The sequence below is a fragment of the Rattus norvegicus genome, chromosome 14, assembly GCF_021556685.1.
Source record: "Rattus norvegicus strain SHRSP/BbbUtx chromosome 14, alternate assembly SHRSP_T2T, whole genome shotgun sequence".
In the NCBI taxonomy this organism is placed as follows: Eukaryota; Metazoa; Chordata; class Mammalia; order Rodentia; family Muridae; genus Rattus; species Rattus norvegicus.
Window position 1 is genome coordinate 82,724,733 of NC_141547.1, and position 15,517 is coordinate 82,740,249.

The 15,517-nt window shown below is 48.2% G+C and overlaps 2 protein-coding genes across 14 annotated transcripts in view; both read right to left on the reverse strand.

Moving 5' to 3' along the window:
• The window catches only part of Limk2 (LIM domain kinase 2), a 78,292-nt gene extending 72,811 nt beyond the window's left edge, over window positions 1-5,481 (reverse strand). For 10 of the 11 annotated variants that reach the window (XR_015636561.1, XR_015636560.1, XR_015636564.1 and 7 more), the window contains exon 1: window positions 5,345-5,481. Coding sequence is in view for 4 of the 11 variants with exons in the window: in XM_087582729.1 (XP_087438855.1) it covers window positions 5,345-5,360 (16 nt within the window). In the remaining 7 variants the exon portion in view is untranslated. 11 annotated transcript variants of the gene reach the window in all.
• A 6,426-nt stretch (window positions 5,482-11,907) lies between these two features.
• Window positions 11,908-15,517, reverse strand: part of Rnf185 (ring finger protein 185) — a 37,552-nt gene continuing 33,942 nt past the window's right edge. For 2 of the 3 annotated variants that reach the window (XM_087583860.1, XM_087583861.1), the window contains one exon: window positions 11,908-14,034. In XM_087583860.1, the coding sequence (XP_087439986.1) occupies window positions 13,937-14,034 (98 nt within the window). In that variant the 3' untranslated portion in view covers window positions 11,908-13,936. 3 annotated transcript variants of the gene reach the window in all.

Consider the following 15,517-nt stretch of genomic DNA (forward strand, 5'->3'; position numbering starts at 1 on the left):
AGGCCAGCAATGCCGGACTCTTCTCTTTCTTTTTTTTTTTTCTCTGTGTAGCCCTGGCTGTCCTAGAACTCACTCTGTAGATCAGGCTGGCCTCAAACTCACAGAGATCCACCTGCCTCTGCCTCTAGAGGGCTGAAATTAAAGGCCTGTGCCATTATGGCTGGCTCCCCCTATCTCCCCGCCCAGTCCAGTGGATTAGAGGAGGAAAGACCTCATCAAATAGACTCCCAGGGTGAAGCCGAAGGAATGTTCTGGCGGAGGAGGTGATGGTCTCATGTTCTAGCTGGTAGCAGATGTAAATTATAAGGGATCTGGTTCCCACTGCTACAGGGAAACGCTAAATCGATTGATAGACAGTCCCTATCCCCCCCTATGCACTGCACAAACACCAGCCCTCTCCCAGGTCTCACTGACCCAGAGCCAGACCCGGCATGAGAATCACCAGAGTATGCAGAAAACTCACCATGAATATAGAGGGCCCAATACAGCACCCTAAGCATAACGGGTTCTTCGTGAACCCAGATATCTCCTGATTGTCTTAGATACTACCCCTGGTGCCTTCGCCCCACATCCAAGGCCACCCAAGTCACCCTGCCCTGCCTCCATCATGAGGCACCTCTTGGTCAGTGCTGCCTTCCCACTGCTGCTAACACCTCACATCAGGGCCCACTGTACCTTCCTGCCGTTTGGGTATCCCGTGCCTGTATCATGACATCTATGATTCCAAACCTGGAGTGTCTGCTATGGGTTGGAAAGCTGCATAGTCCTCAGCTTGGCATTAAACACTTTACAGCAGCAGTTCTCAACCTGTGGGTCAGGGTCATATATCAGACATTTACATCAGGATTCATAACAAACAGTAGAGAAACTGCAGTTATGAAGTAGCAATGAAATAATTTGATGGTTGGGCGTCACCACAGCACGAGGAACCGTCTAAAGGGTCGTGACATTAGGGAAGGTGAGAACCGCCACTGTACAGGTTATCAACCCCAACCCTCTGCCTCATGGTCTCCCCACCTCCCACTCGTTGCTCTACCACATGCAGTAAAGTAGCACTCCTGCCAGGGACTGAGGCTCACAGACTGTGCGTCCTACTCTACGGCTGGATGCGTCTCTGTTGCTGTTCTCATTCTTCTCACATTAAAAAAGAAAACATAAAGGATATCTACAATTTCTCCAAGTCTGCCTTCTGCTGTAAGTATTCTCTGGGGCCAAGAGAACAGCTCCATGGGAACACGGTGCTTAGCGTGTGTGATCAGTTCAGAACCTTGTCTGTGTCTCCCTCCTTTCCCCTTGACCAAGGCTGGTAGCCACTCAATACACTGCTCTCTATTTCAATTCCAGCTGCCGTGAGTACATCCGCTGACAACCCACTGTTCCTGGCCCCTTGCCTAACTCTCTCCTCACAGCATCTGTCCTGGTGTTGTTGACCTTCACTCATTTACTGTCTCTCTCCCATCAAAACACGCTCCAGGAAGGAAGGGGTTTATTACTCAGGGCTACACATGCGAACATGGTCGGATATTCTGTTGCCACACGTAGGCGTTGCAACAACTTATCTATTTTCATCCTTCTGTTTTTCCAGATGGGTTTTCTTGTGTAGCCCTGGCTGTCCTGGACCCCTCCCCCCTTCCCCCTAGAGATCCACCTGCCTCTGCCTTCCGAGATGAAAGGTGTGCGCCATCACATGGGGCTTCATCTTTGTTTCTTTCTTTTTTTTTTTTTTTTTCCTTTTCTTTTTTTCGGAGCTGGGGACCTAACCCAGGGCCTTGCGCTTCCTAGGCAAGCGCTCTACCACTGAGCTAAATCCCCAACCTCATCTTTGTTTCTTAATCACTCTAATCAGACAGCGAGTTTCTCTAAAGCACAAACCCCGGGTTACTGTGTCCATGGTTGTGTTAGTGTGTGTGCACTGGTGCATGTTCATGTGCTGGGGTGCATATGTATTTGCACGAGTGCAGGTGGGGTCAACCTTGGGTGTCGTGACTCTGGAACCATTCATTTTGGTTTTGGTTGTGTCTACACCTATTTATTTATTTACCTACTTACTTATTTGGGGGGAGGATATGTCAGAGGAGAACTTAGCAGAAGTTAGCTTGGGTTATGGTGGTCAAACTCTGGTCTCCAGGCTCAATGGCTGTCTCAGCATTCTGGGGCTAACCAGCTCAGCTAGGCTGGCTGACTAACAAACCTAGAGACTTCCTAGCTCGAGACTTACAAGTATGAGCCATCACATCTGGCTTATGTGAGGCTGGGGATTGAGCCCGGGTCCTGATGCCTCCAGCATTTCTCCAGCCACGCATCCCCTCAGCCACTCCACAGGTATTTTCCAAGGGTTTGTATGTTCTAGCCACAGACGCCTCCAGCCCCCTGCACATGCTTCAAACTCCCGTCTCCTACATTAGTCCTGGCTCTGTCCCTGGACAGGCCTGTTTTCCTCCTGGAGCCTCAGTTTCCTCCAATGTAAAACAAGGAGACTGCACATAATCTCAAGTATCTCTCCTGGCTCCGGCATCTCTTCAAATTTGTAAGAGGTAAAACTTGGCCCAGCCCAGCTCCGGAGACATCACAGGCACTCAGTAAATATTTGATTTCCCCGTTGTTGATTCTCCTGTTACACAGGAATCTGAGGTGTCCGAGAACCATGTCTGAACAGAACAAGTAAATTCCAAGTTGCACTTCCTTCTCTGACTTGCCAAGCGACCTTATTCTGTTGTGTGTGACCCAGGAAGGACATGGCTGGAAAATATGAAGTCTGCGCCCCATGGGTTCAGTCACAAAGCTGTGAACGAGTTGATTCAGGTCCTAAGTCTCCTCAATCTCCCGCCAGCAAAAGAGTCACTCTTGCAGGGCTGAGGTTAGCGCAGTAGTAATTGTTTGGCATGTGCGAGGCCTCAGGTTCCGTCTTTGCCCATCAAGAAACAAAAAACAAGGGCTGGGGATTTAGCTCAGTGGTAGAGCGCTTGCCTAGGAAGCGCAAGGCCCTGGGTTCGGTCCCCAGCTCCGAAAAAAAGAACCAAAAAAAAAAAAAAAAAAAAAAAAAGAAACAAAAAACAAACAAACAAACAAATGCCACTTTAGCCAGGTGTATCTATACAGGAGACTGAGGAAGTGCTTGATTCCAGAAGTACAGGACCGGCCTAAGCAGCCAACAATGGGGTGCTGGCCTAATAATAATGATAATGATGATAATAATAGTAATAATAATAATGAAAATAGCATTTGTTGCTCTTGTAGAGGACCAGAGTTCAGTACCCAGTGCCCAGATGGTGGCTTATCCCCATCAGTAACCCCAGTTCAAGAGGCTCTTCTGGCCTCTGCACTCACCAGGCATGCATGTGGTGCACATGTGTACACACAGACATACATATAAAAGTGTGGGGTTTTTTAATCTAAAAAAAAAATGAGTTAAAATTAAAGAAAGTTTAAAAGGTTCTGAGGATATAGCTCAGTGGTAAAGAACTCATCTGGCTGGTGCGAGGCCCTGGATTGATCCTTAGCACAATATGCACACGCACACACGCGCGCGCGCGCGCGCACACACACACACACGCACACACCATAAAAGGCTAAACTCACGCACAAATCTCTGGTTAGAAAAAGTCACTGAGCTGGGTGTAGGGATGCACACCTTTGATCCTATCACTCAGGAGGCAGAGGCTGGCAGATCCAGGACAGCCAGGGCTACACAGAGAAACCCTGTCTCATAAATAAATAAATCGATAAATGAAAGAAAAAGAAAAAAGTCACTGGAAATCGGTTGATTGAAGAACTCTAAAAGCCACATCTTTAATTTTTAAAAAGAGATTTTATTTATGTGTGCATGTGTCTGTGTGCATAGGCACCAGGAGTACAGGTACCGGTAAGAGGGCAGAAGAAGCCTCTGGAGCTGGAGGATAGGAAACTAAGAAGCAGTTGGCTGTGAGGAAAGAGAAGGGGCCTCTGCGAGAGCAGCAGCACACCCTTAACCTCTGAGTCACCTCTCCGCCTCTTTGAAGAAGAAAAAAAAAAAAAAAAGACTATCTCTCATGTAACCCAGGCTGGCCTCAAATTCCCTACATAGCAGAGGATGACCTTGAAATGAGTTCTGACTCTCCTTCGAATTGGGGTTGCGGGCATGAAGCAGGTACAGGCAGTGCTGGGCATGAAACCCCTTGCTTTGTGCACGCCGGGCAAGCCTTCTACCAACTGAACTACCTCCCATTCCACAACTGAAGTTTTAAAAATTATTTATTTAGAGACAGGGTCTTATTCTGTAGTCTGGTTGACCTAGTTAGTACTCCACACGCAGATCAAGCAATCCTCCTGACTCTTATCTAGTCTGGGATTATAGGTGTGCATCACCACTACCAAGGCAGGAAAAAAATTAAGGGAAGAGACAGAGGCATTTCCGCCCTGTGCTTTCTTTCTCCAGAACGTATTATCAACATTGAGGACAAAAATCCCATGCTCCCATAGTGAGGAAGTGACCCACTGGCGGCCCAGTCCTTGAATTCAGGATGGAGGAAGTGACTGTCCACCGGCCCAAAGCCAGGAAGTGGAGGGCACATTTTCAGTTCCTCCCCCACCCCTAAAATTCTCCCTTGGCCTTTCTAGAAAGCTTATGGAAGTCGATCCTTGTAGACCCAGGACCTGAACCGCACACACAGGTGGCTGGGAATCAAGCGGCAGAAGGTTCGTGGTGCTGCAGGGCAGGAAACTGCAAGCGTGAAGGGGCTTACAGGCCCAGCTAAGCCAATTCTGAAATTACCTTCATTCAACTCTTCCCCTCAAGGTGCCGAGCTATTATCCCGCTGGTATCAGAGACCTAGCGAGGGCTCAACCGGTCTCTAGGAAGACTTGAAACTGTTCTCCATATGAGGCAGAGGTCTTCGAACCTCAGGAAGAACGGTCGGAAAATCCACACTTACACTCTATTTCTAGGAACCACTCCCCCAAATCCCAGAGTCCAAAGACACCTTCGAGAACTTTGGGTCTACAGAAAACCCAGAACCCAGGATAACTCGGAATCTCAAATCCTGAACTCCGGAAGACCCTGTACTTCCCATATTCCAGAATCTCCGACCACACAGAATCTCAAGTGCCTTGGCTTCCTTAACCAGGAGACTTGCCCCGTCTGCAGATTCGGGGACCCACCTCGCGGGCAGTCGCCCCATGCGCTGGCCGCAAGGAGCCCTCAGTCTTGGGACGACGCGCTCCTACTTCCAGAGTCCCAAGTCCCGGGGGACCACAGTGTTCGATCATCCCCACCCTGCCAGGATCTCGCTGAGGATCCCTGACCCAAGAGAAACCAGCCAGCCAGAAACTCGCGGTCGGCGGGCTGAACGGAGTGGGCCCCTCTTACCCGCCAGCGCCGCCATGGTCCAGGGCGCGGACAACACAGGAAGGACCACCCGGCAGCAGCACCTCAGGTCCGCGCCCGCTTGCGGTTTAGAGAGGAGGTCGTCTCTGCCTCTGCAGCGGGAAGGATGCACCGCCTACGGCGCCCGGGGAGGACCAAACCGCACCTGGCACCGGGACCCACCCGAAGCCCCGCCCACTTAGGTTTCCGCCCCGACGCCCCGCCCCGCCTCTCTCGCGAACTCCGCCGCGTCTCTGGCGCCCCCTGGTGAGTGGCGACTTCTAGAGGCGTTCGGATTGACCAGGGTGATACAGTATAGGCTGGAGGTCGCAGCACAGGAGGCCCTCAGCGGTCAGGGTAGCCCAGTTTCCCTTCTACCCTACTTGAAAATGGCTCTACAATTCCGGAGCAGAGCGTGGGTTGCTATTCCAGGTCTTTTCACTCCGAGTTTGTAATCGGCAGTGTGAACACGAAGAAGCTCCTAGCTAAGACAAACCACTTTGGCGTGTCAAAGGTAATATGGAAATGAGGCTCCCTGGTGCAGATAATGTAGGCTGACTAAATAGTCTACTTGGGAATCTGGAATATTGGGTCCAGGACCCCACCCTCTATATAAAATCCCCAGTTGTTCAAGTCTCATAGAAATTGGCATAAACTGTCTATAATCTATCCATAATCCTTATATGATTTATGCTTTCTTTTGTTTTGCCACAGTGTCTTGCTATGCAGCGACTGATATTGAACTTGCCAGCCTCTTGCCTCAGCCTCTTGAGTGCTGAGATATTCTTGCATTAAATCATCTTTAGATTGCTTACAAAACCCAAAACAATCTTGATGTTCTAATGTGACTTATTCTGTGACTACGATCAAGAAAGACACTGGGACCAGACGCTGGGGTCTACGGCTCAGTTGGTAGACCACTGTCCTAGCAAAGGCCTGGGTTTGATTCTGAGTACCGCGAGGGAGTCAACTTGGGATGCCAGTATGAGGTGGGAAGACCAGAGTTCAAGTTTATCCTCAGCTACATATCAAGCCAAAGGTCAGCTTGAGAGGGTTGGGGGCTGGAGAGATGGCTTAGTGGTTAGGATAGCGCTGCTCTCGCAAGAGGATCTGGATTGGGGTGGAGAGATGGCTCAGTGGTTAAGAGCACCCGACTACTCTTCCAGAGGTCCTGAGTTCAATTCCCAGCAACCACATGGTGGCTCACAACCATCTGTAACTCCAGTTCCAGAGGATCTGACTCACTCTTCTGAGAGCCTTTGGATTAAGATGTAGAACTCTCAGCTCCTTCACCAGCGCCAGGTCTGCCTGCGTGCCACCATGCTTCTGGATAAGAGTTGCCGTGGTCATGATGTCTCTTCCCAGCAACAGAACCCTAACTATGACACTCAGTTTTAGACAATTGCTACGTCCCTCAGTCAGATTTATGCACATGGGAAAAAGAGTCCAGAGGACCAGGAAATGTGTAGGAATGGAGCCCAAGGAAACCAATCCTGCCTCCAACTCTCCCACCAGCTGCCTCTGGCTCCACCACTTAGGTAAACAAAACAGCACAATTCTCTGTCTTCCTGCCATGGCCTTTTAACAAAAGTGGCTGCTAGTTGGATGTTTCTTCTGTGGCGCCTCTGTATGACCTAGGGTGTAAAAAGTGCTGGGGGAGGGGGGGCTGTGTCTGACTTCCCTCCTGGGAACCCACTTGAGCTGCTGGTTTCCCTCTGAGGAAATATCTGATATATAGAGAACACTAGATTGTATACTGAATTCAAGTGAAAGAATTCTTCCAGTTCTTCCGACAAGCTACTTCGTGATTAGCATGAGGCCCTGCTGCATTTTCCCAGGCACAGAGGAATGGGGAACAGCTTGCTTCTTCGTCTTTCCCCTCCACAACTGAGCCCTCATCCCACTTTTTGCTGATTGCCTTTTCTCCCTGTCCCCAGTCCACTTTCTGTAAAGTCCATGTAACAGAGAAAAAAATGCAAAACAAACAAACAAAAAAAAAAAACAAGTAAAGGAAGGAAACCGAGCTCTGAGGAATGATAAGCCTCAGAAGCAGCATTCCAAAGTGCACCTAGAACCTCTTTCACACCATAACGAGGAAGGTTTGGGGAGGAGGAAGGGGGTAGGAAAGAACTACATCTGCTAGGTTTCTAGAAAGCACCCACCTCACCAGTTTACTTAGCTATCAGATTTAGCTAGTACCCAGTACCTAGTACGGGCTGAATCACAATCTAGTCTTAGGCTCTTGAAGACTTGAACCTTACAACTCCCTCAAATTGGTCTTAGTGGCTCACATCTGGATTCCCAGACACTTGGGAAGCTGAGGCAGGAGGACAGATCGAGCCTAGTAATTCAGGGCTAGGCTGAGGAATATGGAGGGAATACAGCGGGGATGACGGTGGTTGTTCAGGGAATTGCTTAGTTTGCTCCCTGTCAAGAACAAAGAGTTGAACTACTGAGAAAGACAGAAGACTCAACTGCAGAGTAAAGTAACACCTGTTACAGTCAGCACATGCTGGCTTGGGTATTTTACAGACGCTCTAGGTCCTTCCCTTTCCCCTACTGGTCCTGTCTAGATACCAAGCCAGCCCAGTGCCATCCCGCAGTTTCTCCTGAAGAGTCTTCTGGGAAGCAGCAGCAGCTACCACCATCTCAGGGAGCCTGCCTTAGGTTTTCCTGCCTACCTATCTGTGTTTCTTTAACCCTGCTTCCGAGCCATGTTCCAAACAAAGAAGCAAAGCAGCTCTCATTCTATCATCTAAGGGCACTTGTTTGTGCCCACCTGGATTTTGTCATCGTCACTTGTGCTGGCTTCAAGCTGAGTCAGACCTTTGGCTTCCAGACCCTTTCCTTCCTGAGTCATCACTGAAGATGGACAGATTTATCTCCAAAAACATTTCTGACCTTGTTAATTCCTTGCTATAAACCTTGACTAGCTCCCCATTGCTTACAAGATAAAAACCCAAGCCAGATACTCTCACACAGTCCACTCCTGCTCCCCTCAACCTGGGACTCTCCCATAAACATAGACTGTCTTTGCAGACCATGTTAGTCCTAAAATCAGCATCTTTCCATAGTCTCTGTAATTTTATGTCTGATTCTTCTCAATCCTAAAAACAATTCATCATATCATTTTACAACCCTTATGAATTAATCTAAATCAGCCCTGGTCTATGTGATAGCCAGATGTGGCTGTTGAAACTACCGGGGGTGTGGCCGGGGAGATGGCTCACTGGTTAGAAGACTATACTGCTTTTCCAGAAGCCCAGAGTTCGGTGACCAGCACTCACGCCAGGTGGCTCACAACCACCCTGTAGCCCAGTTCCAGGGAATCTGATGCCTCTTTTGGCTTCCTTAGGCACCAGCACACACACACACACACACACACACACACACACACACACACACACACACACATAAAATATAAAGATGGGAAAAAGTAAAAATGAAATGGAGTTACAGACCAGGAATGGAAAAATCCAGTTGCTCTGTCCACTGGCGACATTTCCTGTGCTTCACTGCCAAACATGGCTAATGGCTACTGTGTTGCATGCTATCAATATGTAAGCTGACTAGACTACAGTACATACACACACACACACACACACACACACACACACACACACACACACACACTCACACTTACTTTGTTTTTTGAAATAGGATCTATGGGGCTGGAGAGATGGCTCAGAGGTTAAGAGCACTGGCTGCTCTTCCAGAGGTAAGGTCCTGAGTTCAATTCCCAGCAACCAAAAGGTGGCTCATAACCATCTATAATGAGATTTGGTGCCCTCTTCTGGCCTGCAGACATACATGCAGGCAGAACTCTATGCATAATAAATAAATAAAAAAAGAAATTAAATTAAAAAAAAAGAAAAATAGCAAGAAATAAGATCTATCTATATATTCTTGCTACCTTGGAACTTACTATATATACCAGGCTGGCCTCAAACAGAAATTCTCCTGCCTCTGCCTCCAGAGTGCTGGAATTAAAGGCTTGTGCCACCACACCCAGCCTACACATACATTTTTTTTTTTAAAAATAACATTTATTTGCTGTCCATGTTAGCCTCAAATTTGATCCTTTTTAGTGTGAGACAGTATAGGCATGCGCCATAGTGCCTCCCCCTACCCAAAATACATCAAGGAGTTAAAAGTTAAGGAAATGGCATTTGTTAACGTCAGTTTCACGGGGCTCTAACATCCTCTTTGGACTCCTGTGGTACCAGGCATACATGTGGTGCTCAGACATGTTGACAAAATACCCACACACATTGTGATGGCATGAATGAGAGTGGTCCCTTATAGGCTCAGAAATTTGAATGCTTGGTTTCCAGTTGGTGGAACTGTTTTGGAAGGATTAGGAGGTGTGGCCTTGTTGAAAAGAGGTGTGTCATGGGGGCTGGCTTTGAAGTTTCAAAAGCCCATGGGACTCCCAGTCGTCTCTTTTTCTCCCTCATGCTTGTGGCTCAGATGTAAATAAGCTCACAGGTACTGCTCCAGTGCCATGCCCGCCTGATCTCATGATGGTCATGGACTCTAATCCTCTGGAACCATGACTCAAGTTAAATGCTTTCTTTTATAAACAGCCTTAGTCATGGTGTCTCTCCACAGCAATAAGAAAGTAACTTAAGGCACATAAAATAAAAAAAATTTTTTTTAAAGTTTAGCCTGAGCTAAATGATACCCTGCTTCACAAAATATTTAAACGTAGGGCTGGAAAGATGGCTCAGCAGTTAAGAGTTCTGGCTGCTCTTCCAGAGGTCCCACGTTTGATTCTCAGGACCCACATTGTGGCTCACAACCATCTGGACCTCCAGTTTCAGGTCCAGAGCCTTTTGGCCTCTGCAGGTACCAGGCGTACAAACAATATTCTTATGTACATACAGGCAGAGCACTCACACATATAAATTGAAAACTAAAGTGCACAGTTCTAGGATGCATATTGAGAGCATAGGTGGCCTGACTGGGGTTTGCGTCAGGTCGTCTGGGTAGGAGAGGGAGAGAGAGCATGTTAGGGTGAGGTGGATCCAACAGGGCTGGACCTGAGTTGATGGCTGCTGAGGTTGGCTGGTTGGGATAACACATGAAGGCTTTCTTGTCTTATTCTGCTCTGTATGGGTTTGTATGTAGTACATGCACATGTACGTCAGCATTTGTACACGTGTATGTGTACACTAGAGGTCAATGTAAGAGGAGGTCTTTTATTACTGTCCTAACCTTTGGCGAGCTTCAGGCATCCTCCTGTCTCTGCTTCCCTGGCAGTAGGATTACAGACCTGCACATCAAGTTTTCCAGGGGTGCTGGGGTCCAAACTCCCATGTTTGGTTCTCACGCCTTCTAATCATTTCTCTTGCCCCTGTCCTATACATTTTGTTCCCCATTAAAAAACCAAAAGTCCTGATATCACTGGCTTATGAGTTCCACGAGCTCTTTTTTTTTTTTTCTTTCTATGGTAGTTAGGACTGAACTAGTGCTTCACTGATGTAAACTGCTCTATCACTAAATGATATCTTCAGTCTTGTTTTTTGCTTAAAAAAATTAAAGCTTATTTTTAAAAGATCTTCACTTTGTGTATGAATGTTTTGCTGGCAGGTATCCATGTGTACCACGTGGATGCAATGCTCTTAGCAGTCACAGAAGGATGGTGAATCCCTTGGAACCAGGTAGCTGTGAGCCACTGTGGTCATTTAAAACAGGTCCTCTGTAAGAGCAGCCATTCCCCTCTTAAGCACTGACCCCTCTGTCCAGTCCCTAAATTTTAAATGTATTGTTTTGTATGATGTGGCAGGGTAGTTGGGGCATGTCCATGATCTAGTTCAAGAGTGGAGGTCAGAGCACAACTTTTCGGAGTTAATTCTTTTCACCCACCCTGTGGGTCCCAGAGGTCAAGTTCAAGTTGTCAGCTTGGTGGCAAGTGCCTTTACTGGGCTGAAACACTTCACTAGCCCAAGGCCTCATCTGACTTCTTATCCCCCTGCCTTAGTCTCTTGAGTAGCTGGGATTATAGGCTTGTGCCAACAAACCTATTCTGATGCTCCCCTTACCTCCCTATTCTCTTGCTGTATCTTGGCACTGTTCAATTTGACCCTTGTTAGGTCAAAACCTTGGAGGAAGAAATGTGCTTCTTTCAGAAGGAGCGACCTATAACTTTGGTGTTTTGGAATCTAAAGCTGGGACAGATACATAACCTCGTCAACTTCTTTCATCCCATGTCACACACTACCGAGGAACCTGAAGGAGGACACACTCTGCTCCAGGAAGGCTTGGCCTGTGGGCCCTTCTGTTCTATACCTGAACACAGGGAGACCTGAACACTGAGTACTCTGTGACTTCTCTACATGGCACAGTCAAGGCAAGACAAGCTAAGCTTCATCATAGCAGTTTGGTGCTTGATGACAGAAATTCCATGCAATTGTCAGGACCAGAGCTGTCTGTCACAGGCAGCTAGACCTCTCAATGAGTGTTTAAAGACATAAACATTACTAGACAGGTACTTTCCAGGGGCCAAACCAGTGTGCCCATTCCCCAGCCAACTAATATCCCAAGACACAAGCTCTACACTCACAGTAATGTAAAACCATTTAATTCTAAATCAAATCACTTTCACAACAGTGAAAATCAGTGGCTGGTCAAGGTATGCTGCCTTCTGTGTTCCCATTTTCTGACTGTCCTTGTCCATGGGGGAGGCGGAAAGGTGGAGCTGAGGACACAGAGAGCCCAGAAGGGAAAGCTGCCTGGGCCATGAGGTGAGTGGTGAGCCTGTGGAGGAACGGCCCATGGCATCCAAGCTGCTCTCTTGCCTCAGCTGCTGGCAGATGTACAGCCCTGCAATGCTCACAAAGGGCACAGGCCGCCACAGCTGTGCTACTGCATGCCTTGGGATGACTGCTGGTGCACGCCTGGGTTGGCCATTTCACCAGCTTACAAATGGTTTACTCCACTACTCACAACTTTTCTCTCTTTTGTGTTCATTGGCTTACGTTTTCCCTCTACTACTTAGGGCCACACTACACAGAAGGATCCTACCAACTCTCTCTAGAACAGAGACACTCCAGGGCCCTCTGACGGGATTTCCAAGCGACAAAGAATATTTAAAATCTGTCAGGCACACCATGAAGTTGGTGGCTTATTCTTACCAGCTACAGTTGCCAAACCACCCTCCTACACAATACTTCATACTGTGCTCATTTCAACACTAACACTGGCATCGGCAGGTGAGGACTGTGCAGTGAGGAGGAGGATTCTTTCACACCCTCAAGGTCTAGGGCTCCATAGATTATGCAGAGTCACATCTTGAAAACCCAGCAGGCCAGGCTTTCTCCCGCGTCTGTTACTGCTGGGGCAGTAGGTGCCGGAGAAGTGAACAAGGGTCCAGCAGAAGCTCATCGTGCTGCCCTGCTGAGGTGACACTTCTAAGATGAGGCCTGACAGGCAGAGTGAGAACTGTCTTAGCAAGTGAATTGTTCTCCTGCCTGGCACCACAATCCCACAATCAGATTCAGAGGAAACAGCTTGGAAGTTCAAGAACAAATCAATGTGAGGGAATAGGAATGACGACCACACTGTGTCTCTGCAGTCCTTGCATTGCATGTCACCAGGGGTTGCTGGCTCAGGAGCCTCATGTGTCCCTGGGTTCAGCACACATTCAAGGAGTTTTCAGGTAAATCCAGGAAGCCAAACCAACAGCAGATGGAATCAGAGTCCCAGTCTCTTTTAAAAAAGGACAATGGCTTCTGAGGGTGGTGGTGTTACATGTAGCTAGGCTGACCTGAGAAGGCCTCCAGTTTCTCTGGGCAAGTTCTGGGAGAGGATGACTCGGGCTTCTCCAGCCTAGGGGCGGGGCTACCTGTCCTGTTGCTCCTGCATCAGCCCTGAAGCTGCATCAGTCTGAATTCAACAGCAGTCTAGGGGAGAAGGAGGATGGGAATCTGAGCCAAGTGGCATCAGGGACAATCTACACCAGGAAGACAGCAGGTCATCCCAGCTGCTCTAGGGCCGAGACACTGAACGAGGCCCAGGGCCAAGCCAGGACCAGAGTCCCTGGTAAGGTCATGCAGCATCTTCAACTTCTGCTGCTACGATCATGGCCTTCTTGGGCAGCAACTCTTTGTCTTTGCTGTGGAAGGGGAAGGCGGGAGGAGCAGTACTGGGCTGTGGAAGGGAGTCTCTCAGGATAGGGAGTGGAGGCCACTTACCAAGGGGTATGTAAAAGATGAAAGTGTCTGTGAATACCGTGTGGTTCATCCCTTCATTTTTGTAATTTAAAGTTCTCGAGAAAGAACTGTTTCTTTCTTCCCCCGTCTCCCCTGTGCAGAGCTGGGACTACTGAGCAGACTGGGTCAGGACTTCCCATTGCCACCCAGGAGCAGTGAGTCAACACAAGACCTGAGGTTATAGTGTGTGTGCAGCAGTGGTGAAAGTGGGGGTTCCTCGCCAACTGCTTTCGAGTCCCAAAGCTCTAATGGAGAAGCAAGACTCCTTGATGTGTTTCTGCCCCTTGATTCCAGGGTCGGGATTAAACAAATCAAACACAGGAGTGGGTTCGGCATATCACCAGCCCAGAGGTGCTGCTGTAGAAGTAAACAGGGTCCTGTCTTAGGCGATCAGGAGCCAGAACATGATCACCAGGGCAACAAACAGGAAGAGGCGTGACAGGAACTGCTCATCCACATACTGGGGTGTCCCAGGGACGGCTGGAAAAACAGGAGGAAGAGACTTTGTTAGAAGGCTATAGCTTAGAGCACTTACCTAGGAAGCGCAAGGCCCTGGGTTCGGTCCCCAGCTCCGAAAAAAAGAACCAAGAAAAAAAAAAAAAAAAAAAAAAAAGAAGGCTATAGCTGTGCATGCTGCCCATTGGACCCATTCGCCTGGAGAGGACGAATCTTCACTTCTTTATACAAACATAATCCTGCACAATAAAACAACTCCCAAACTTCAAATAAAAGGAACCAAAACAAATATAAGCTAAATACTACAGTGAGGCTTTGATCTCCAAAAGATCTGTCCTACATGTGCAAATGACAGTGGACTATCAAGAAGCACCCAGAGGCACCACCCAAAGCCCTTCTCACCTGTCTTCCCTCTGCTAAGCCCTGTGCATGGTACTCCTTGGTGGGGCTCAGTTTTAAAAGGCAACATCAGAAGTAGAGTGTGGGTCTTCTGAGACCATAAAGGCTCGTACAGTGGCACTCTCCTGCCACTGTGCACACTGCTCCAGATGGCTCTACACCTATCTTATATGCCTGCACTTCCCAGAACCAGGGCCCAGAAATCACATGGCAAGGTAGAGGGAGAACCGAGTGACTGAGAACCTCTGCTTTGAGAAGAACTGTTAGTATTGTAGAGGCAGGAAGGCGACTGACTCCATGCCTAGACTGTGTAAACTGCACCAAACATGACAAAGGAAAAGTAACTGATCACGAGTCTAGCCTGGATGTGGAATGAGCTGGAGGAGATCCAGTCTGAAAGCTGGACCAGGGCAGAAAGCAGAAAGCTAGTCAAGAGCTTCCACAGGGATCTGTCTTTCCTTTAAGGTAAATCACATCCTGCCCTTGGGGTCCCCTTCCTCTGAGAAAACAACGTTTGAACTGCAGAGAGATGTTCTAGACGAAGAGGAAGATATGGAGTAGTGCCTGAGAACACTGTGGGGTAGCATGTCATCCCTTCACAGCTGGTTGCTCTGATAAACTCATGCATGCAAGAGGTTCATCACCTGCTATGTCCAAGGAATCTTGGATGAAGCAGGGAACAGCTCTGATGACTTCTGAATGGGTTACCATATTTAGAACTCTAAGCTCCTGACCAGACCTACTAGTCACTTCTGCTCCTCACACTCTACCCAGGGCCTAGAAGGCTCCATTACTATAAGCAGGGCTCAACAGATTTAGGAGTCTTTTATAGGCTCCATCATATAGGTGGTGGCTTAGGTGTCAGGGTATAACATAATCCAAGCACACACCTCGCTGCCTTGCTGTACTCTGAACACAGCTCAGCTGTTATAGGCAAGTGACTAAAAGGAGAAATACAGATGACAGATAAAGAACAATTCCCAAAGGTCTGATGTTTGGCATCAGCCCCATTTTGTGTTCTGAGAGATGCCAGGAAACAGGAGGTCCCAACATTTCACTTCTCCCTGATTTAAAATGGGTAAAAGAGTGTGTGTGTGTGTGTGTGTGT